The sequence below is a fragment of the Centruroides vittatus genome, unplaced genomic scaffold (assembly GCF_030686945.1).
Source record: "Centruroides vittatus isolate TY-2023 unplaced genomic scaffold, ASM3068694v2 contig_2818, whole genome shotgun sequence".
NCBI classification, from domain to species: domain Eukaryota; kingdom Metazoa; phylum Arthropoda; class Arachnida; order Scorpiones; family Buthidae; genus Centruroides; species Centruroides vittatus.
Genome location: NW_027121792.1, coordinates 1,650,084 through 1,675,147, shown reverse-complemented (window position 1 = coordinate 1,675,147; position 25,064 = coordinate 1,650,084). Strand labels below are relative to the sequence as shown.

The 25,064-nt window shown below is 27.0% G+C and overlaps 1 protein-coding gene across 1 annotated transcript in view; it reads left to right on the top strand.

The window, feature by feature from the left end:
- Positions 1-24,825, top strand: part of LOC136972160 (cell adhesion molecule Dscam1-like) — a 50,268-nt gene extending 25,443 nt beyond the window's left edge. Inside the window, exons 3-21 of the mRNA XM_067266719.1 lie at positions 4,518-4,715; positions 5,128-5,388; positions 12,428-12,586; positions 12,664-12,945; positions 13,022-13,141; positions 13,215-13,388; positions 13,759-13,906; positions 15,005-15,153; positions 15,533-15,661; positions 15,750-15,914; positions 16,514-16,584; positions 16,653-16,893; positions 18,482-18,580; positions 21,141-21,326; positions 21,402-21,695; positions 21,773-21,943; positions 22,025-22,192; positions 24,256-24,398; positions 24,662-24,825. Coding sequence (XP_067122820.1) covers positions 4,518-4,715; positions 5,128-5,388; positions 12,428-12,586; positions 12,664-12,945; positions 13,022-13,141; positions 13,215-13,388; positions 13,759-13,906; positions 15,005-15,153; positions 15,533-15,661; positions 15,750-15,914; positions 16,514-16,584; positions 16,653-16,893; positions 18,482-18,580; positions 21,141-21,326; positions 21,402-21,695; positions 21,773-21,943; positions 22,025-22,192; positions 24,256-24,398; positions 24,662-24,751 — 3,248 coding nt within the window. The 3' untranslated portion in view covers positions 24,752-24,825. The remainder of the gene's footprint in view (positions 1-4,517; positions 4,716-5,127; positions 5,389-12,427; positions 12,587-12,663; positions 12,946-13,021; positions 13,142-13,214; positions 13,389-13,758; positions 13,907-15,004; positions 15,154-15,532; positions 15,662-15,749; positions 15,915-16,513; positions 16,585-16,652; positions 16,894-18,481; positions 18,581-21,140; positions 21,327-21,401; positions 21,696-21,772; positions 21,944-22,024; positions 22,193-24,255; positions 24,399-24,661) is intronic.
- Positions 24,826-25,064: the final 239 nt, after the last annotated feature.

Sequence of the window (25,064 nt, the reverse complement as noted above, 5' to 3'; positions counted from 1 at the left end):
AACCTTGCGTGTCTAATTGTGTAGATGCACTCCTTTCATGAAAGCACACAATTTCTATAACTGGTGATGCAATTCTTTTTCACAAACTAAAGCAATCTGTTTATAAAATATAAACATTAATTCTACTCTTCGTTAGAAGAAAGATTCTTTTGTGATCCTTGTTATGGCTAATTTACTTCATTTTTTGTTTTTTATATTTCTGCTTCCTCTCCTTCGTTTGAACTTTGTTCTTACATCCATTGATATACGCAATTTTAAAGCATTCGCCGTCTACGTACAACTTAATATATTCTTTACTCTGTTATGAGATTTTTGATCGACTTTCGAACTTTATATACAAAAGCTTAACTTGTTTTTCTATCAAATCCCCACGAAAACATTTAATCCGACAGGAAATTTGAATATATTTAAAAATCAAAGTGCGAATTTGTTCTTAAAAATTGCTTTTAGTAAGTAAAACTACACGTTTAGAACTTTAAAATATGATACGTAATGTACTATAACATTTTTATATTGTTATTTTCCTACGAATTTTCTACATAATTAAGTTAATCGCTGTATAACTAAGGTAGCTTTATTAAACTTTCTAAATAACTTTCATATTTATAAATAAGAGTATTTTAAAGAAGTTTTAAAATTAAAAAAACACATATATATATACTTGTTCATAAATAAACGTATTACATTTTAAATATATCTTATAGAAAACCTACACACAGTACAGTACATAAACAAATAAATATTTACTATTTATAATTATATTTATTTAACTTATATAAAGATAAAAAAATGAATAAATATAGATGTATAAATAACTCTATAAATCTATACCAAACTCTATATAAATATTATATTTTTCAGTTACAAAAAATTATTTTTAGAATTTTAATATTTATTATTAAATATATATTATCCAGGTTGGATTATATGTAAAATTAGCTTTAAATCTTCTCGAATTTAACCAAATTTTCTATAATATATAAATTTATTTCATTAAAATTATTAAATACCGGAATAACTTATAGTATTGTAACATGATAAAATAAAGCAGGGTATTAACAAAGGATATATAAATGAGAAGTTGTAAGAGAAATAAGTAATTTTGACATTATCTTATAAAGGATTTTTCAATTCTAAAATTTATAAATTAATATCAATTTAGTCAAAAATAGAAACATTTAGACGTTTCGTTGCAATTCTTTAGCAGAGATAAGATAATAAGCCTTTGCTCTATTGGGGATTTAGCATGGATAGAACTTTGCTTCTAGGGGCATAGATGCTTTGTCAGATGGGATTGGGAAGATTAATGATCAACTGTATCGTTTCGGGAAGACTGGTTGTATCTTACATGTTTGTCCATTAGAGAATTTTATCTCTACGAACTGCATCAATGTGATACAAACAAGAATACTCACCAAGAAATCCACAATGTACAGTACGATAACAACTTTTGCTTGTTACAGTTACATTCATAACAGTACATATTAAAGAAAAAAAGTTGTAAGATTGATGTACGAATTTATTTAGCTTTATGCAAACATTTTAAAAGTTTTGGTCATTTTTTTTTATTTAATTTTTTAAAATCAAAATAAGCGTTACTATTTTAAACACTACATACATCACAAAAGTTGTAGAGGTTAATATTTTTTAAATAAATAAAATTGAGTTAAAAAATAAAATTTTAATATGTAGATATAAAGAAAAATTGCGAAGAAGTTTAAAAAGTAAGCAGAGTTTATTTATTTTTAAGATTTTAAGAAAGTTTAAATGTAAAGAAAAATAATTAAAATAAACGATAAATAAAGTATTGTCTTATTTTTTTTATTATTTTAGTTTTAAAAATAGTTTATTTTATAAAAGTGAAAATTAATTTAATTCGATAAAGATTTCCAATTCACGATATTTTTTTTACTTAAAGATACTTCTCGATGCGTGATGCTTAAGCAACGTAAAATAGTTTTCGATATACGATGGTTTTTATGGAAGAAAGTCTCAATTTAATATAACTAATGAAATTTCAAGGAAGAGGAAGAGGAAAAAACGAAAGTGATTATGATAATACACTCTCACCGAACAAAAAATTTAATCTGCAAAGATCTGAAACTAGTTTGTTTTTATTATATGGCATCAAAAGTAAATACTTTTTTTCGCTATAAAGCAGAGTAAAGTCAAAGTTACTTTTGCAACTGTAGAGTTAAGAGCAGTAAATACAGCAGAGTAGAGTATTACGAGCTGTTTCATATCAACTGGAAACCTAAGTACAAGAGATAACTGAAGCGACAACTACAACACTGCTGACTCCAGATAGGTGGATGTGTTTCACGATAGATTACTGCCAAAATGTATACAATACATCCAACAGACCTTTCAGCATTTGTTTGCCCTTATTTTCTGCTCATTTAATGTCAGTGGCATTATTAAAATAAATTAAATATCCTTAGTATCTTTATAATTAAATTTTCTATTAAAATTTGAATAACTTCTCCAGAAATTTGAAGAGAAAAGCGTTATCGAATTTATTATTTCTGTCTAATTCGTAAAGTATAAGATGTTTGTTAAAATAATTTTTGGGAATTATATTTAATTATCTCTTTAAATTTTATAACTCGTTCGAAATTAGAGGGATGTTATAAATCAATTGGTAATGTTGAATGACGTATCCTTACAAATCTATATATAGACACGCTCCATTAGATGAATTACTATTGCAAATCATTCCAGTAATTCATTTTGAAACCCTAGAGACATTACATAACTTCGTACTTAATAATCATTTCTCCAAATTTGATTTTAAAGTGCACTTAAAAGATTGAAAATTTTTAAAATTAAAAAATTATTAGCTGTAACTGAAAGGTCTATTGAACGGAATGATGATTAGTAATAAGCGTTAATGAGATCAATTGACTATAACAGTAAAGAAGGATCAATAGGAGCAACGACAAATCAAGTACGTCGGTAAGAAAGCCCACCATAAAGCAACCACTCCCAGAGCGCATTCCTATCACTGTGATTGATGTCTATATTTACTCGAGACCCTTGGTTCGATCTCAGTTATTAATCTCCCTCTGGTCTGTCTGCGAGAAAGAGAGACGTTTTGTCCGAAGTAGAAGATTTGTGGAGGACAGTTCACGCTGGCAACACATCACCTGTCAAGATATTTTTGGCTCAGTTACGTGTAAGAAGAGATATATAACCTTCATAATTAACTTCAACGGGGAGGAAAACTTGTTGCAATTTGTACCGCCTCCTTAATAATGCGCTACTGTAATTGCCATATCTGTGTCTAACCCATGTATGTCTGCTAAGTTTAATAAGTTTATCGCCTTTTTAAAATATAATTTATATGTCTGAATGATTTTTTTTCTGCTTCACTTACGTAATTTTTCCCAAAAAAGTGCATTACTATAAGTGCAATATCTGTCCGTGTACGTTTCATTTTAGTTGGGTTCGTGTAGTATTGATTTTCTACAGTTTAAAATGTTTTCTCAAACTTTATTTCCTATATTCTACGATTGATATAATTTCTGTTGGCTTTTTAATAATGCATTACACTGAATAGTTCGTATTTGTGCAGTCTGACGACCTCTTCGAGCTACTTATAAATATTCTTTCTAAATTTAACATCGAATGTTTTTCCATATTTATATATATCTAGATTATAGCAATATATTCATCAAGATATATGGGCTTAGCTATAATTGCCGATTTTTAAATTTATTTAATTTAAAATATATTCTCTCCACCTCAAATAAGTAATGATTTGCCCCTGTACATCATGCTTTTCCTTTAACAACGGAGTCGTGCCGGTCATCCATCTAACACCTTTCAGGGGAAAATTTTTGAATTGAAATAACGTGGCTTCCGGTTTACATCGGAAGTTCTTATAAGTTAATCGGTGTCTCCTGCCTCAAAAGTTTCTATATCTCGTCTCATCTTCCGTGTATCTAACTCCGTTCTCGAGATTAAGACGAACGAACAGACGGACGGACGACAGTGAGAATTTATAGATCTACAATTTTTTTTTCAGATTGCAGCCCTATTAATAAAAATTTTACTATATTACACAGCATTGAATAGTTTCCATTGAAGTAAATGGTCATAAATATTGGTTATATTAAGAAAGCCTTTATTAAATTTACTTTAAACTAATTTGTATACTTTTTTATAATCGAAATAAACGTCTTTTTCAAATATTTTACAATCTGCAGCAAACGAGAATAACTCTTTAATAATGGAAAAGTTTAAAATTCTTTAATTTATTCCAGAATTTAATCAAAATTTAATTCAGAAACATTTAACTGATTGCTTCTGGCTAATACTTCGATTAAAAATACATTTAAAAAAATTTTTTGAGTAGAAAATTAGGAAATTTTTACATATTTCTCAAGTTAAATATACGGTATATAGAGTTTTAATATTAAACTATTGTATTATTAATATTCTCATATAGTAAACCTTACACGTATAGAGAGAATTTATTTTCCTTTTGTTTAACTAAATATTTAATTTTTGAACAGCAAATACTCCTTCCTGGGTTTCACTTCCCATAGTGTATCTCTGCAGTTATTCAGGACGTCCAAATATTTTATCAACTGGTGCTAATCGCAATCAAGTTTTTGGTATACCTGTCCTTTTATTTATCGAGAGGAGAAACAATAAAAATTACTGTTTGATATATCACATTACTGATAATGTGGATCATCATTCAAAACTTGGTAAGTAAACTTTCCTTTATAAAATATATTTTTTATATATATATATATTTTTTTAATTAATGTTTTGTGTAGTCTAGACGATAAAATAAAACCTATTATTTACTTATATGACTTAAGTGAGAAATATTGTCTAGACAAGTTAAGTGAAATAAATTACTTTTAATTTTTAATACTTTCATAAATATAGCGATTATATACTTAAGCTCTTTAAGAAACTTTAGTAAAAGATATTAATAATATTTTTTTAAATAAAATATCCACCGTTAGATTGACATAGAAGTTAAATTAAGTAAATTAAAAATTAATCTTTTAATGGTATTTTTTACATTAAATCTTTTAAATTATTATTATATATATAAAAAAAATCTTTGACAAACTTAAATTTCTTCCTTTTTTTAACATAATTTTGCAGATAATAGTATTAGGTCGAACGTTTCATCATTTTTAAAATGTCCAAATTACAATTTTTTGATTCCTCCTCTATTGAACGGCAAGCCACCACCTTACAAAAGTATAAAAATGTCAAATCTCAATTGCTCATTTAATATTTATTCAAATAGAAAAATTAGAGATAAAAGAAATACTAAAACGCTTTCCATTATAACTGGAAAAATGGTAACTATCAGATGCTCTACATCAGGATTCGAGATGAAAGATACTAAATGGGAAAAAGGTAAGTTATTAATTGTATTTTATGGACAATTTCTTCTCTACAATACTTTTTTCACCCCTAATTTTAAGACCTTACTTTCGATAAAAGAATATTTTTTCCCCTTTCTTACAATGTTCACTTAACTTTTTCCCTTCTCTATTGCTTTTTTAAGTTGGTTTAAAATTATTTTTCGATCTTATATTTATATAAGAATGAGAATTCTTGCAATGTCAGCATGTTTTCAACCAGAGTATATTATTCGGCTTGGTTTCATTGATCTCTTTAATACAGTTAAGTTCAAAGGATTCAATTCCACTTTGATCTAATGAAAGAGATCGTTTTTACTTAACTATTTCAAATATTTTCAAGAGAAAGGTAAAAAAAAGTGAATAATATCTGAATTTTTAAATAAAAAACAAAATTAGATTTTACATATAATATTCTTCATAAAAGTAATTATTTAAAAAGAAAATTTAACTAAAATGTAACTTTATTGACGTATATTAATATTCAAATATTTAAATTTACGAATTAAAATAAAACAAATTTAGTAGAAATTTTCTGATTGAACTGAACAATAAATAAAGAACCAATAATCTGTCGTATTTTTAAATAATCGATACGTCACGTATGACGTCGTTAATAAAACGGTACAATTTTTTAAAATAAATATTATTACGTTTTAGTGACGTAATTTAAGCGAAATCTAATAAATTATTTATATTCGATTTTGTTTTGAAAATTCAAATAATAAATTAAAATAACGATAGCTTTAATAATCTTTATTCGGTTATATAAATAAAATATAACGCGAATCCGAGAAACTTAATTAAATTTCAAAATTAATAATATATCTAACATCATTGGACACTGTGTTTTGCCGACGTCACCAGAATTTTTGAATTCGAATTTAAATGTCGGAAGCTCATTGATTGACATCGGCGTGACGTCAAACAACTTAAAAACCAATAATATTTTTCTAAGTTTGATATATTAAATAGTATTTCGTTATTGGTTATCGTTGGTTACGTCAGCAAATTTGAATTATTTATTCATTTATTGATGGATATTTCGAAGAGAGAAAACTTATCGATTAAAAATTGAATTTCTTTGTTTTTTTTTTTTTTTAAATTCATTTGCAAGTTAAAAATTTTATTCTTTCAACTAAATTTTCATGAGTATTTTTATAATTCGAGAAAGTTATTTTCTTCTATCGATAAATTTTTCAAACTGGAACATATCCAAGTTAAATAATATTAGATTCTGTTCCATAATCAGGAATTTATCATCCTACGTGTTTAATACTTCCATTTTTTTTCTAAATCTAAATTATACTAAAATGCTAATAACGGCTATTATCTCCCTAATCAACTTAGAAGGTAATTTATTTTTGTTTGGTCGATCCCCTGTTTAATCTGTTTTGAAATGAGGGATTATCTGTATATTAACGTTACGATCAAAATTTCTCATTAAACTTCTTCATGAATTTTTAAAATTGTTACACACTTCTTATTCGATATCCTTCTTACGATCGCGTAATCTTTAATTATTCAAATTCTAGTTATTATTTTAGTATTAGAGGCGGGTTAATCCATTTGTGTGGATGAAAATGCAAATTGCTTTCAGCCTTTCTTTTTTTTTTCTCACTTAAGAATCTTTAAAATGTTCCTTTACTTATAATAATTCTAACGGAATATGATTATTGCTTAAAAATCAATGGATAAACATTGATTAAAAATTTAAATTTAAATATATATATATATATATATTATATAAAAATCGATAATATAAAGCGTAAAGTTTTATTTCTTGCTTATTTAAATTCGTTAAAATGAAGAAATAACAGATCTGTTACTGAATAAATAATATCCTAAAAATCATTATAATTATTGTTTAAATCAGTATATAAATTATATATTGAAAAATCCATTCGAGAAACAAAAATTGCATTTAATCCTGAATAAAAATTCTCCTTTCAATGTGTTCCAATTTGTTGTAATAATCTAACTTTCGGAATCTGTTATGAAGAAATGCCTTTTCTGAGAAATTGTCTCCTATTTAGACACGTGAAGAAACCCGAAAAAATTGCCTTTTGGTCAGTCACAACTCGTGTTAGCCAGTGTTCAGGGGTTTTATATACTCAACCACTGGTGGACATTTAACTTGGGAAGATGAACTTATTTATTGGAATGGAATTTTAATTTAAGTCGTAACAAGAACTTTATTATTATTATTTTTTTAAAGTTATATTTTTTGATTATATGAAATTTTACATACATGAGTGGTTTAAGCAGGGTTTGAGAAAGATTGGGTCTTACTCTCGCCAGAAATTATAAAAAATAAAAAAGTTGTATCAAAAAAACCTCAATTTATGTCATTTCCTCGTTATTATTATTATTTTCATTTTTATCTCTTTCCGCCCTGTGGGAATAAACGGGTCCTTTTTTAAAAATCATATCATCATCGTAGGTTCGGCAGATCCACAACGACTAGATAATGAGGGACGGGAGACTTCACATGAAAAATTCCTGGGGATGCTGGCCCGTATTTAATTCCTGATCTCCAAAAATAATAGAATGCCATTTAAGGCACATAATATGTTTTTCATAAAATATCAAATTTTAGGGCCATCTGTGTCCGGTGTCTTTTTCCTCGCTATTTATTTAGAAACTATAACAGCAACCTTTCTGACCACACAGACCATTAAACTCACAATTTCGAATCCCGCGGAACCACTATCACGAATTTTTTATTTTAAACGATACAAACATCTATAGAATGTTTGTATCTATAATTATCAAAAAAAGTTCCATTTTACTTTATTAATATAGAATTCAATTGTTTAATTAAAACGAATTAGCGTGAAGTTTGTTGCTGCTTGTTTGAAATAAGTTTATGGATTCTTGGCTTTTCCAACGAAGAACGATAATTGAATTCACAACATTATTTATTAATTTATCCATTATTGTTAACTGTTTTCCAGTTGAATTTTTATTTGATTTTATCGATGTTATAAAATTTGAAATTCGAATTCAAATTAATTAAATTTTTTTTTATTTGTTTAAGATGTTTTCAAAAACACGAGAACAATATCAGAAAATTGAATTATTATTATTATTTTTTTTTTCTCCCCTTTCTTTAACTGGATTTTTTCTTTATTCATTTAAATTAAAATTCAATACTCAGAAAGCTTTTATTGGCTGATTTAAAATTCTAACACTATTCAAAATGATGATTGGTACTTTTAAAATTAAGAAAGAAAAAAAAATGAGGTCACGGCGCTCCTGATTGGCTTTTTATTTCTGCACGACGTCATCAGGGATTATCAGTTTTATTGGTTCTACGCGAATTCGAAAATGACGTCATTTATCATTTTGATTGAAATATTGAAAAATTCAACATGACACCACTAAATAAAGTTATCTGTTCAATCCACAATTATTTTTTCTCGCCATTAATTTTTCTTTCTAAAGTAGAAATAACTGTTTAAGTACGAAATAAAATTCATTTACGGCGTCACAAAGAACAGAACTTAGTTCATTCAACAGAAATTTTACTATCGTATTTAACGATAATCAAAGAAGTGTAAGAGAAAATAATGATGAGAAATTATTGATGAAGATAGAGATAGAGAAAGAACACTCGAAAGCTTTCTTAGCTCTTATTATTTTTTTAAATAGGACTAGCTAGCAGAATCTCTCAATATTCAGTCTTTTGTGATAAAGAAAAGAGGAGTAGGACAAGAAATGTTTCCAACGGTTGAATTATTGCTACACGGTGTGTAGACACATTATAAATATTAGGTTACACAATCGATCGACAGGCCCCATCCTCTACTACTTTTATGATTGCCATATTCAATATGCAGTTAAGAAAACAATACCGTTGACATAGATGAACAAGTTTCAATATTAAAATTCCATAAGTCCCGGATTAACTGTATTAATAATAAACCTTAAATTTTTTTCTTTTTTTTGGAAAAAAAATTATTTTTACTTCGAATAATTTTAAATTCGAGTTGCAGACATATATATTAATATTATATTATTTATTTCCAACAATATGTTATTGTAATTATAATAATAACAAGCCACTGATGTAATTTGGTAATTTGAAGAATTATATATCTTATGTGACAGACTTTATACATTTTACTTTAATTCTTTTTAAACTCTGAAGAAGTATACTGTATTCTCTTGATGTAAAAGTATATAAAATTACATGGAATGAAATTATAAATAATTTTCGAAAAGTATATTGTATGGATGAAATCATTCATCGACGATGCAGATTATTCATCGAAGATAATGCAATTTATAAAATGATCCCTTTTCTGTTCAAAAACTACAGTTTCATTTTTGTCTGTTTCTCTATTACAAGTAACTCTGAAAGATAAAATCGAAGTTTAGTAATATAATTTTGTATCGACTCTGTACTTAAAGAGGCGTGTCATTGCTTTTTCATTATTTTCCATGTCTATATTTAGCAATTACTTTCTTCCTCAATTTACTATAGTGGAGTAGCATCTAATACTGTTTTGATATTCAAGAACATTTATTATTTTAGTAGAGTATATGATTACAATCTCGTAGATTTTTTTTCATTAAAAAAACTGAAGTATTAGTAATCAGTATTATTGAGGCATACTTAAACGTGCTTAAGATGCTTATTTATTCTTCTTGTTGTAAAGGTGATAATACTTAAAACAAGTTTCTAAACTTGAATATCAAAATATCACATCCTTAAGATAACACAATTATTCTCCACTCACTTCTAAAATTGTTTCCGCTTTCTTAATCTATGATTACACTTTGCAAATTTGATAACTAGAATGTTTTATGGGAGAATGATTTAGAATTCATGTTATGTCACATTTAATTATACTCTAGACTGTGTTTGTCATTTTAATGTTTAAAATTTCATTAACTGTTAATTATTCGTTTCTTTCTTGATTAAATTATCTACATTAGTTGCTACGTAACATATTTATTCGATATCAAAAATGAACTTATACAATTAAAATGTGTTTTGTTAAAAAGGAAATTTAAATTTTAAAATAAAATTATTAATTAAATTTTATACCTAATTATCATTTATTAAGTTCATATCGAAGTAAATCGTAATTAAAGTAAAAATTGTTAATGTAGCGAGTTATATCATGAGTAGAAATCTTCTGGGATTTACACGTAACTGAACTCTGTTCATCCTACAATAATGATGATCTATGTTAGGTCAATATGTGTCTACTCTTAATATTTTTCCATTAAGGACTATCCACTTTGTATTTGTTCTCTTTAGTCAACTGTACGCTTGTTTTATTGTTTTTCTACTCATCTAATGGATAATTAATTATTCTTTTAACAGTTTCTGATAGTTTAGCGATTATCAATGTGTTTTAAAGACATTTTTATTGCCAAAAGAAAAAACATTTAAAAAATTTATTATAAGTGCATAACTTTCCAATTATATAGACCAAGTATCGTAATTTTAAAGAGTTTTAATTTAAACTTTAAGTTGTAAAAGAGAGTGTTCTCAACAAAAAGAATATTGTATTAATATATATATATATATATTACATATTCAACAGCAATAAAAAATATATTCTAAAAGTTTCGCATTTAAAATTTAAAGACCTAGTTATAAAATTCTTTACTGTTGATATTTTTATATAAAGAAATAATAATAATAATAATAACAGGGGAAAAAAACAAGAAATAGTTTTTAAAAATTTGCAATTATTCAAATAGAATAAAAACATATAATCACAGTTCTTGTATATTGAAATATGTTTGGAATAATAAGTAAGATAATATTATTTATTTGGGTAAAAATCCGCATTCCTCTGTTTTCTCTTCTATTCGTGAAATGAATAAAAATGTTCTTAAAAGTCGAAAGCTGAATACTAATTTATTCAGAAAAATGCCAAGAATGCCATTGGACCGTATCATTGTTATTCCTAAATTTCTATTTACTACCATTAATAGCAACAACTATTTTATTTTCGAAGGAATGTTTTTGCTTTAATCTTCCTCCTGTAAAAAATTTCCAGCAATTTTAATCGAAAGTAATAAAAAAAAAAGAAGAAGAAGAAGAAGAACAAATATTGCATATATTAAAGGAAATTAAATAATTTAATAGAACAAATAAATAGATTAATAACGAGACACAGCTTATATGTTATTCTCTAGTTGCTACTAGAGAATACTTTAGAATTAAGTATAGGAAAATATACACGTGTAGAAACGAGTGATTATAAACTGTATACAGTTGAGACGATTATAATGTACTGTACAGTAATTCGATTGCAAAAATAGAAACTTGAAAGAATTATTGTAGTAGAAACTGTAAAGAAGTGAAAAAATAGTAACTGAAAATAACCGAAGCATTAGTAATTGGAAAGAACCGTATCATTAGAAACTATATTGAACCGCATTGTGAACTGTAAAGAATTTCAAAAATTAGGAATTGTAAAGAATTGAAGCTTGAAAAACTAGTAAAGTTAAGCAATAAGAAATTGTAAAGCCAATCTATAAGAAATTACATATAAGCTGATTGAAAAAAAATAAAACTTGTAAAAGTATTATATGTTTTGGGTTAATATTATTTTTTAAAAAAGAAGAAAAACTTATTTACGGAAATGAGTCATTAATTTAAAATTATTAAAATAAAATAACAATTTTAGGAATTATTCATAACGTTTAAAATGATATTGTTTAGCATAAGACATCTTGATAAAATAATTTCAAATTGTTAGTATTTTTAAAAATAAAAATTATATAATTCTTAAATTGTTAATGAAAATTCCAAGAATTTTATTTTAATTAAAATATTTAAGTAAGAATAAATATTTTGTTTATTAAATATTTTAATTTAGTACATTAGTTTACTTCCTAAGAAACACTTAATAGTATTATTTTTATTCTTATACAGTTACACAACACAACACACAACTATTTACAGATTAAAAATTACTACACAAGCTAGCATTAAATAAATTCAATACACAAATTGTTTATATGAAATATATCCAAAATAAATTTTTATTATTCAATATTTACAGATTCCTCCAGGTTACCTGTAAATCATCGTCAGAGGATACTACAAGATGGTAACCTTGTTGTAGATAACGTGCAAAGAGAAGATGAAGGATCATACAAATGCACTGCTATAGATAATAAAGGACGTGAACACGTTCAAATTATCGTGCTTAGAGTTATAGGTAAAATTTAAACTTTTTCTTTAGTCAAAGAAATAGAAAAATAACTGAACTAATATAGAAAATCGCTGTCATTCCAGCTGCTCCTACTATTTCTTTATCCGACTTTCAACCTGATATTCAGATAGGTATGAAAATGAAGGTACTTTGTTCAGTTCTTCAAGGGGATGCTCCCTTTCGTTTTACTTGGATTAAAGACGGTGTACCAGTGTCAACAGATCTGGATTTAAGCATTCAATATTTTGGTGATTGGAGTATGTTGTCATCTGATAATGTACAGTTGAAGCACGCCGGAAATTACAGTTGTGTCGTTAGTAACGAGGCAGCTACTACCGGACAAAGTTCGGTTTTACGCGTTAACGGTAGTATTAATTTACATTATTAATAAATATTTTATAATTTAATATCGATTTCTAGACACTTAAATAAATTTTATAGCGCCTCCAATATGGATTTTGGAACCTAAAGATGCTGAAGTCGTACATGGTAAATCTGTGAGAGTAGATTGTAGTACAACGGGTTCTCCTGTTCCTTCTATATCGTGGAAACGTGCTACCGGTATAATTTTTATATAATGTTCTTCTATAGTTGTAAAAATATGTGAATATATATATTTAATTTTTTCCCCTAGGTTCAGAACCTGGAGATTTCACTCCTGTTTATAATAGTCATAAGTATACGTTATACGCTAATGGATCATTACTGATCCAAAGTGCTGATAAATCGGAAGAAGGTTATTATTTATGCCAATCGGGTAATGGATTTGGTGCCGGATTAAGCAAATTATTATTTATCAAAGTCCATGGTAATTTGAAATAACTAGAAATTTAAAACTTACATTAAAATTTATATGAAATTTGTAATAAACACTTCCTTAAAGAGTAAAATCTATTTTTAAAAAAACACATGAAACAAATTTCAAATGATTGTTTTAAAATTTAATGTAATCTTATTAGTAAATTTTTAATTAAAACATAATAAAATTTTAATTATACATTCCTTGAAACTGGAATTAACATTTCTTTCAATACTTTTAAAATTAAAATTATTTCTACTTACTTTACCTAATCCTTAAGTGTATTACAATAATGAAGAGAAATAGAATAAAAAGAAAAATTAAACTTTATTTGTATTATTATTCTTAATCTTTATATTATATATATATAAACTTTCAGAGCCTCCACGATTCGAGATTAAATTTAAAGCCCTAGCATCAAAAAAAGGAGACACAGCAAATTTATTTTGTCAAGCTTTGGGAGATTTTCCTATAAAAATAAAATGGTGGAGGAACAACAAACAGCTAGAGAACGATACTCGAATCAGGTCAGTTTCTCATTAATATATATATATATATTTCTTGTATATTTTATTTCTCAAAGTAATATTTCTGTGTTATGCTACAGATTTTCCTCCAAATAACACTTCAGAATTGTCGTACATGTTAGAGATAAACATAGAAATTTCGAATCAGCAAGATACAGAAAAGAATGGAATTGTGTCAGATATGAGTTATCGAAGTCACAGAAATGGTCCAAGAACTGACGTAAAACTAAATAAAAATTGATTTCTTCCTGGTGAGAATCAATTTTTACTTTGGTACCAAACAGTAGAGAAGCAACCGACTTTCGCAGTTTTCATTTTCAATTCTTTCGACCACAATAAAACGAAAATAATAACGATGATAAGTTTAAAAACTTATAGAATAGAAGAATTGGAAGAGAAAAAAAATAATAAAAAATAAAAATAAAAGAGAATTTCTATTTACATCTGCCAAGTGAATCGAATCGAAATTATCTTAAAGGAAAGTGTCAGATCTGTTCCAATTTACTTCAAATAAAGATAAATTCAATTGAATTGTAGTAGTAAATAACGCATTCTGAATGATCCAGTTTAGCCAATTTGGCAATTGAAATCGTTTCAAGATAAGCAAATTGAATTTCATTATAGCGTCAATCATGATTTTCGTTTTGGGCCGAAAACTTGTCTGTTCTATTTACAATGAAAGTTTTGAAAATTTTTAGTCCCATCAGGTTTTGACATTTCTGATCGATAGAAACAACGAAAGAGGTAAATAGTTGATAGAAAACTCGGTTTTAGTATGTCCTAATCAATCACAGTAAATTCCGTCAACTGTCAATAACAGCTTATGTCAGTAACTGTTTGTTCACTTCCTAAACAGTATCGTTCCTTATGAAATTAAGGCATTAAGTATTCATGTTATTATCGTCTCTGACGGTTCCAGATGATCTAATTTTAGTGTATAATGCATGAATTTGCTTTACACTATGTAGAGAGTTTGGTTATGCATACAATTCACTACACTAGTCGACTTTTACGAGATAAATGCAACCAATACATTTCTGCTCGAGTTTTTATAGCGTGTAGACAGTTATGAAAAATAAATCCTGTTTTATTTAACAGAATAGAACATTTTGAAGACGAAACGCAGAAAACGGTCGATACAACATTAACCATTATCAAAACACAATCTGATGATTCAGGTGTTTACATGTGTAGAGCTGTTAACTCTTATGGGGAAGACGAGACTAGTGTAAAGTTACTAGTACAAGGTAAGTATCACCGAATTACGTTATTTAATTAAATATACTTTATCAATAGTTTTAAATAAATATGCAAATATAAATAAAAATATGCTTTATATCCTTTCACACTCACTCGATTTTCCTCAAAAATTTTCCTGTAAATTTAATAGAAATAATGTTAATCGATTTTTTCGAGATTTATTCTTGAGCGCTGAAAGGAATTTGATTAGGTATGATGAGTGCAAGAGGAGGAGCATAAATAGATTAAAGCAGTACAGTACTGTACATACGTATTTAATAAAATAATTTTAAAAAGTAAAAAAAAAAAAAAAAAAAAAATTTTTTGCCTTATATACAAATAAATGTGATTTCAACAACCATGACAACTATATTAGTTTCATGGCAGAGCCTCCAGGATCTCCACCAAACCTTGGAGTTGTCAACGTTACTGGAAGATCCATAACAGTTTCATGGAACGAACCATATCGTGGGAATAGTGCAATTACCAGATATTTAATCCAATATAAAAAAGCCGGTTGGTACTTAACAATTTTTTTAAATATTTTTATTTTCTTCTTAAACTATAAACTCGTTTTTTTTTAATTATTTTTAATTTTGAAAAGATGCTTCTTCGTTTGAACAAAATATCACCGTACCCAGTAGCCAGACCATGACTACAATCACCAATCTAAAACCATCAACAATGTATAAAGTGAGGCTAATGGCCGAAAATTCTGTTGGTCGTGGGCACTTTACTACTTGGTTAAATGCAACTACTGACGAGGAAGGTAAGATCTATTATATAAATCAGTTTAACTAAAAGATTTTCAAATTTTAAAGCAACCAATCATCGAGCGAGAATTTTTAAAAACATGTTTATTTCTATTCGATTATTAAGTGTGACGTAACAATACTATTATTCAAAAATTTAAATTACCGTATATAACAAAAATAAATAAATAAATTAGTTTAAAAAAAATACAACTACGTAATAAACAATTTATTTACTTCATTTATTAATGAATGTAATAAAATGACGAATAATATTTTATTTCGTTACATTTATATCTTATTAAAAACACACACATTGAATTATTTTTGTGTGACAATTGGTTGTATGTTGCTTTCGTTTATGACGTAAAACTTAATTATTTTATGAAATATTTTTCCATCGTCCTCTTTATTATTACCTTTTTTTTATTTCAATATATATTTTTTTATTTATTTATTTTAATTAAAAATTTCTTTCATAATCCTAAATTCATTGTTCCGTTTACTATTGTAATGTTAATAAAATAAAAATACGATAATCCAAGTACTGTACATACATTAATGATTGTTTTTAATTAAAAATTTTAAATTCGATTATTATTATTACATTCTCTAGCACCGGGTGGACCAGCAGAGAATGTAACTGCTAGAGCAACAGGACCCAATTCTATCAAAGTTTCTTGGAAGGTGTGGATCTTAAATACGTCCATTTATCTTTTAATAAATTAAAATAATAATAATATATAATTTTTTAGTCTCCCAAGAAGGAAATGTGGCACGGTGGAATATCAGGATATTACGTAGGATACAAAGAAACATCTTCGTCCGATTCCTACCAGTTTAAAACCGTAAAAACGGTGAATGCTGATCGTTTACACGAAGTTCATTTGACTAATTTGAAGAGATCGACAATTTATATTGTCATTGTTCAAGCATTTAATACTAAAGGAACGGGACCTTCCACAGAAGGAGTTACCGTAAAAACTCTAGACGATGGTAAGATATCAAAGTTTGTAAACGTTTATATACCCTCTTTCATCTCTAGAGATAAGGCTAATGTTTCGAAATTTTAACTAAATTATCCACATAATGATATAACGAATTGATAAAATGGATCATAAATTAAAACAAACTAGTTTAAATTAGCATTAAAGTCATTTAACTTATCGATTCGAGTAAATTTAAATGTTATCGATTTATCGATGGTTCATTGAGGTTATCGATACTTTATTGTAAAGGGTGGAACTAGATAAGAGTCAGAAATCGAACTATAAAAGGACTTGGTAAGGTTTAATTAAAGAGACACCAATGCATTTTGATACTTAATACGAGCCTTTAATGATCAAGTTCCAAAGAATGGAGTTGATAAAAGGAGAGATATATCGATTTTATTTTTTCTATTATTAATTTCTAATTTTTTGAATATTTCTTATGTTTAAGGAAATATTTTACAAATAAAAATTATTTAAAAGAAAGAAGAAGAAGAAGAAGAAAAAAAAAATACTTTTTGTGTGTATTTACTTTACTGAACAATTTTCATACAACGATGTTCAGTTGAATTCAGCTTTTCTTCATTTGTCAGTTGAAGATTCGATTTTGCTGTCAAAACCATAATATAACAGCGGGAGACAACTCGATTATGACAAAGAATGTCAGCTAGTTTCAATAAGGTTTAAACTTTACGAAAATTGCAAATTTTTAAATAAAAGAAAAAAGAAAAAAAAATAGACAAAGCGAAAAAAAGATCATTAACTTTACTTCTTTTTCTGCATATATTTTAGATTTTTTTTTTTGCACGATGCACTTGTCGCTTTATTGTCTTCCTCTAACATTGTTTCGTGTTTTAAACACCATAAACTATTTCATTATATGAAGTTAAAATGTTGGCAAAAATTAATCTCTTTTATATTTAATGTATTTTAAATCTATTCACGCGTACAATTCCGATAATAATTTACAAATTAATTAAAATATACAGATTATTTTTCAAAATTGCAATTCGTTTTATTTAACTGATATATTTTAGTATTAAAAAATACAGTCAAACCCCGTTATTACGCTATCGGTTTATGCGATTCTGACGTTGCTAAGCGAGTGAAAACCGCACCGTATAATAAATAATAGATTTAATTTTTTAAAAAAATTATAAAATTGAACCTCATCTAAACAGCGGCCATTTTTTAAAACACAAATTGCATGCAAAACAACCTGCAAACAATGGCCATTTATGTTTCCATCGGTTGTCTTTGTTTACAGGTTTAACTACAGACTAAAATCTAATTTAAAAAAATGATAAATTTAAGTAACGTAGAATATTAGAAAATTTTAAAATTAATTTATTTTAAAGAATAAAACGTCAACAAAAGAAAAATAAAGAAATTTTACGTAGCTAGACACGAAGTTTTGGAATAATTTTAATATTTATCTTGCTTATTATTAATAAAATATTAAATAATTTATGATATATTTTAAGGTCAAAAACTATTCATTATTATTAAAATAGTTCTTTAATGTTAACTTTTACAGACATTTTACATAACTAATATTTTAAAGTATGATAACGATTTACTTTATTTGGATGCAGTTCCACCGAGTGCTCCTTCTCTGAAATTACTATCGTCTACAAAATCGTCAATAACTCTAGGATGGTCACAGAAAACTACATTTGGAAATCCCGTCAGAGGTATTTATACATAACCAACTTACCTAGAATAATCTTAGACAAAGTAGTTATCTTTCACCTGCATTTTTCAAATTGATCTAAGAAAAGACAAGCAGTTGTTTCTCCAGAATCTTTTTACAAACTTAAAGAATCTTCAAACTTTTTTCTCTGTTGTTAAATCCCTCCCTTTTCGTGTCTTCTTCGACACTTACATCCAATTCAAATTGGAATTAATTGCCTTAGTTCTCATACCTTTAAGTTACGGTTTCGTGTTTCCATTTACAAGATGGTTGGCTCGTATCTTAATTCCGATTATAATAAATTTATTTTTAGCAATTCTTAATTGTTATTAGGAATTATAAATATTCTACTGATTAAATAATTACGCTTACAAACTATAATTTATCTATAACGTTTAGTTAGTTCATTCTTTAATACCCCAACGTATTGCTTGGAGCTATGGATGCTTGCTTTACCACTTTGACTCTATTCTTCTAAACTATAAAATTGCTTATAAATAGAGAATGTTACCTTAGGGAACAATTTTACAACCTAACATAAACATTCCATTCAAAATTTAGCGGAAATTTAGCTTCAGGTTAAACTCCAACTTTGTTAGATTTTTTTACTTGATCAAGATATTCCATTCTTTAAACTGTTTTAGACTATATGATTATTCTTTTTTATACAATAATCTATACCAAAATATAATAAAAATGATAAATATAACTTGTTACGAGGATTATAAATTAGATTCTGACGATAAAAAAACATGAATAAAAACATTCAGTATGGATTTTATTCAAATCACTTTTCAAATATTTGAAAGCTTAAATACTTCTGTACAATACCTATAGGCTCGTATATAAAAAAAAAGGGACGAGCTTATATAACAATTACTATCGAAAAGAATAAAATTGAGAAGTATTCTCGAAAATAACACAAAGGAGATCAAAGTAATTCTTTAATTTAATGAAACACAATGAAGCCAAAACTTTCTCATTTTTCCTCCACGCTGGAGGATTGCCAAATTGAATAAAAGATTTAAATATTGAACATTGCAGAAAAAATATCCATTATTCACTCTTTCGAAACAGATAATACTTGAAAATTAGTAAATTAAGTAAAAAAATATATTTATCAGAAACCCAGTAGTGAACACTATCTTCTTTGTACTGTTTTACAAATTTAATAATAGGTTTTTTCCAACCTAATGTTGTTCAATATTCTGTAAACAAAAAAAAGGAATTCACTTCTTACATTCTCAGATAAAAATAAAATATTGTATTCGTCCCATTGTTAAGCTATAAATTTCCTCATTGACATAATCTAAAAGACGAAAAAAATTATATTATATTTATCGATTATTCTCTTATTTATATAGAAAATTTCTTAATTTTTGTATGAATTCTTCATTCCAGAATGTCTTTTGTTTAATATAGGTCGTTATTGATATATTATAATGAAAATTATATATATATATATATATATAAAATATTTATTTAATATGAAAACTTTATCAGTAGTAAATAGAAGTTTTCTCAAGTTTCGTACTTTTCCTCACTTCATTTATGAATAAATTATATAAATTTACATGATATATAAATCTATTATTAAGAATTAAACTATAATTTAACAATTTGTTTCAATAATAGAAAGATTTGAAAGAATATTCTCACTTAAACTTCGTAATGCAAAGTTCCATTTAATGTTTAAAAGAAACGGAATTTGTCTGTACTAAATTCGTTTCTTGGCATAATTTTCGAATAATTTGCAACTGTTTATTAAATATTTGAAGTCAAACAAAATTTTAAACACGTTTTAAGAGTGGAAAAGAAAATCTCTGTCGTTACTCCTAAGACGGAACGAAGTGAAAAGCGCTAAAATCCCGCATAATTTATACTTAAACCGAGAATAAACATTAAAGTTACTGGGTTTTAATTTTTCGCTAAACGAAGGGAAAAAATTTTTAGTAAGCTCGACCAAAATTAGAGATTTACATTAATAATTCATCTAAGTTATAGCCACGTTTAAGAATTTTCATCTCCCCTTTAACAATTTCCATTCAATATTGTTACAGATTAAAGCTTTCTCATTCAGTTGTCTCACATCATAACTTTTAAAAGGATCATAAATTTTATTCCAGGCGTTCTTAATTATCTGGCGAAGTTAAGGTTTCATTAACGCTCAGTATATTAATAGAAGAGGCAAGTGACTTAATAATCTTTACTGTGGAAGTAATACAATTATGTTTACGATGTCAGATATATTGTGTGCATTTTATCAATAACTTACTAAATGATATACCCCAACAATATATTAATTTCCAATTTCTGAAAGAAACTTTATTAATATCGTCAAAGAACTTAAGAAGGGGGGTAAAAAAAGGGAAATTTTTAATAATATTCTTAATTATCTTTGGTGTTTCTGGACCAGAAAAAATTCTGTTCGTAAGCAGTGATGTGCAGCATTTCACAAATTGATTTGCATAAGTTATAAATATAATTTTGAATATATTTTTCAAGTAGAATAACGTATAATTCGTGTATTTTCTTAAAGCCCGATACTTTTATATTTGTAGAATATTTGCTATACCATAAAAAGGATTTAGAGCCGTGGATCCAGACTCCAATTTCCACTGACACTCCAACCTACGTTGTCAAAAATTTAACGTGTGGTACAACTTACCAGTTCTACATCACCGCTCACAACAGTGTCGGTAAGAGTGAACCAAGTGAAATTCTTACAGCCAGAACTGAAGGTGCAGGTAATAAAATTTGAAAATAACGACATATTTACTAAAATATTTCTATATGATTTAAAGAATTCTTCAAACTTTCAGCTCCTCTCTCTCCATCTAAAGAAGATTTCATTTCTACGACCATGAATGAAGCCACTTTGAATATTTTGAGTTGGAAGAATGGAGGTTGTGATATTTTATATTTTACAATTAAAATCAGGCAGAAGCACAGAAGGTCGTGGAATACGCTTACTAACGAACTTTTGTATACTCATAATCAATACATTGTGCCAAATCTGATGCCTTCAACCTGGTATGAATTGCACGTAACAGCACACAGTACGGCCGGATCTACAGAAGCACAGTACGAATTTAGAACGTGGAACGTCACAGAAGGCGAGTACTTTTTAAAAATCGATTTAAAATAAAACGAAAACTCAACCTAAAATTTGATTTTTTTTTCTCTTTTACAGAACTGACAATTAGGGCAACACCCGAACCACCCCGTCCAAAAACATCGCCATTAGTTACAGATTTAGAAATTTTAATACCAATTGTCGTATCTAGTCTTGTGGTACTCGTAGTAATTATAGTGGGGTGCATATTATGTTCGAAAGAAACTCATTGTAACACCAGAAATAACGGTAAAGTTAAAGTTTTATCATTAACACGCGTGTTAATGATAAAAAGAGCGAGTGAAAGTTATGCAAATTTTATTTATATAGCCGCAGTATTAAGACATAGCAGCAGTAAGTATACGAGAGAAGCAGTAGCTATGAAAGAATTAACCAGTCCACCAGACTGTATGAGTAGCGAAGACGGGACTCAAAGGTCGTCATCACAATCAACATCACATTATCCTCCTGGCCAACCATTATACTGTCCTAGGCCAGGTGAGATTTTTTAATGTTATTTAGCATTAGCATAATAATTTATAAAGTTCAAGTGCTTTTATAAACATTGTAACTTAAACACGATCTCTTCAGTAAAGTTGATGAGTTTGTTAACATGCTGTAGGGAATATATTAACTCAAAGCTTACGAAAATAAATTTCTACATCAAAAAATTGATAAAATAAGACATAGAAATCGCTTAATAATACAAATTAAACCTGAAATTTATTTTAAAAATTTACTTCCGTCTTATAAATTATATAATCTTTTATTTACTCTAGGGAGATAAGAGTTAACAGAAGAAAGAGTTTTAAATATAATTCAAGTGCTGAATTAATTATGAGTATTAAAATTAAGTAAAAGTAAAACTCGAAGCTTGAAAAATTGAAGAATAAAATAAACACAGTACAATGCTTTCTGTTTTAAAAGCGATGAAATAAAATCAACTCATCTCGCTCTTCGTTATCTCTTTACAAAAGTTCATCATTAATTAAACATTTAATCTTAATGGATAAATTAATTTATCAATTTAAAATGTTAATTAATGTAGGGTTATAACAGAAATATACACATGTTTTAGAATTTTAAATGATATTTAATAACTTTACAAAATTTAAATGAATTATTGTTTCTACAAGATATAAAGAAAAGTAATTTATTATAGAAATATCCGAATTGAAAATATTCGAAAATTTTCTTATTTGGGAATATTATTTTGTTTTGATTATTGTCTCTCTCTCTTTTTTATTCTGTTTCTTTTTCTTCTTCAATGTTTTTAGGTTGTCTCTTCCAATTCTATGATTTGTAAGGTTGCTAGGTTTTGTCATTTTTACTTTAAGTTGTTAGGCATTCTTTTTATGAGAGTTTGGGTAATAAAATTGTTTCTTTTCTCTATTTTTACATGCTATAGGTCGTTCCTTTTGTTTCTTTCCGTTCACAATACTGAAAGATGCTGCGTGTTCCTTCCTTTAAATCGATTACTGTTTTCACTTTGTCTGTTGCTTTGTCTGTCCGTACAAATTTCTATTCTAATCTATTTTCTTTTTATAATATCAATTTTTAATTCATATTCTAATTAAAATAAGCTATAACATTGTTCAAATGAATAAAACTCGGCTTTCTTTTCATTTTATTACTCCATATTATACAGAATTTTGTTTCATTCCAGCGTTATAAGTAAAATTATTTAAATTAGATTAAATTTTTAATCATTTAATTGTTTATTTAAACTAAATCACTTTTCTTTATTATAATACTTCGATACTTACGAGGGTGGCTCTATTTAGGAGAGCGCTATATCTAGATAGCGCTCTCCTAAATAGGGGACCCCCTAATTCAAATTTACCCGGACCCCACAAAGTTAATAAAACGCCACTGTCTTTATTCAATAACCTATTATTTTATATTCATTTCTTCTTCCTCCCGTTCCAATTATATTATTCACATTGTTCATTATTTAAATGAAACAACAAGTTTCATCATTACTTAAGCTTTATCTTGGAATGTGATACGCTACATTCTTCCCTTTCTTCTTATAAAATTGTTCAATTCCTTTCTACAGTATTTTAGATTATTACATAGAATCCATTCAGGCCGTTTCTATTCAATATATGGAAGTTTAAAGAATAAAAATAGCCAAAACTATCGAACGGGGGACGTATTCCATAATACAGTTTATATTAAATACCGATCAATAAACTCTACATCAATCTAACTAAAATGGAATTTGTGAAAATTGTAAAGAAAATGCTCTGATGGAGAACATTTCCCTAAAAGAAAAATAAATAAATAAAAGTACTGTAAACGTTTCCATTATATCTCCCCGTTTAATTATCACACACAAAGTTAATTGAATAGAAATCAAAATATTAATTTCTGACAGTTTCAAAAGATATATTATTAAATATTGTAACCTTTAATAATCTCTTTGTTTGTGTTAATTAATTAACTTCATTACTGTATTAAAGTGTTTAAATTTAATTAATTTTAATTTATTTACCGCTACGTTATCCATCATCTGCTTTATTTTATTTGTTTTATTTGTTTTTTTTTTTTTTGTGCAGATGATGAGGAAGAGACACAACCGTACGCCACTCCCTACGACACATTACCCATGACTGTTTTGGCAGATCTACCCGTTCATTCCACTTCAATTTCTTCCTTTTCCAGAGTTGACAGGACTGATAATATATATACCAGCCGACAGGTGTGTTACTAAAATTTATTCGATTTTTATCCAGGTTGTGTGCGGGTGTGTCTCTTTCCTCTGTATGACATGGAGTGCAATTATCTCTGAAGGGATCAATATACCATTTTTTATTTCTGTTTTTTTTTTCTAGTGTAAAAAGTAACTTATTGGGAAATTTTACTGTGTAGCGCGCTTTTATTACTCATATATCTATATAAAAAATGTAAATAATTTAAGTTTACTGACCGTATCCTTTTGTTTTTTTTCTCTTTTTCAAGTAGCCTTCGAGAGAGCGGCCTTATGAAGCCTTGATGCTAACATCATCGCAGTTTACAGATGCCATGACAGGATACCAAATTTTCGAGTGCTGAATGTAAAGAATTATATATATATATATATATATACACACACACATACACATACACATATATATGTATTCTAACATTCAGGAGATGCAAATTCCCGAAAAGTCACTATGTACAAAATTTATTTGTCGAGCCAAGAAATTCTTTTGTCTTCATGGGGAGAAATAACATACAAACAAACGAGAATATTTTTTATTTGCTCAGTTATAAAATTGTGATATATATATATGTATAAATAAACTTTAAAAAAAACGTATTAAAATACGTATTAATATCATTATTTTAAGTTATAAATTGAAAATATCGATTAAAAAAAAAA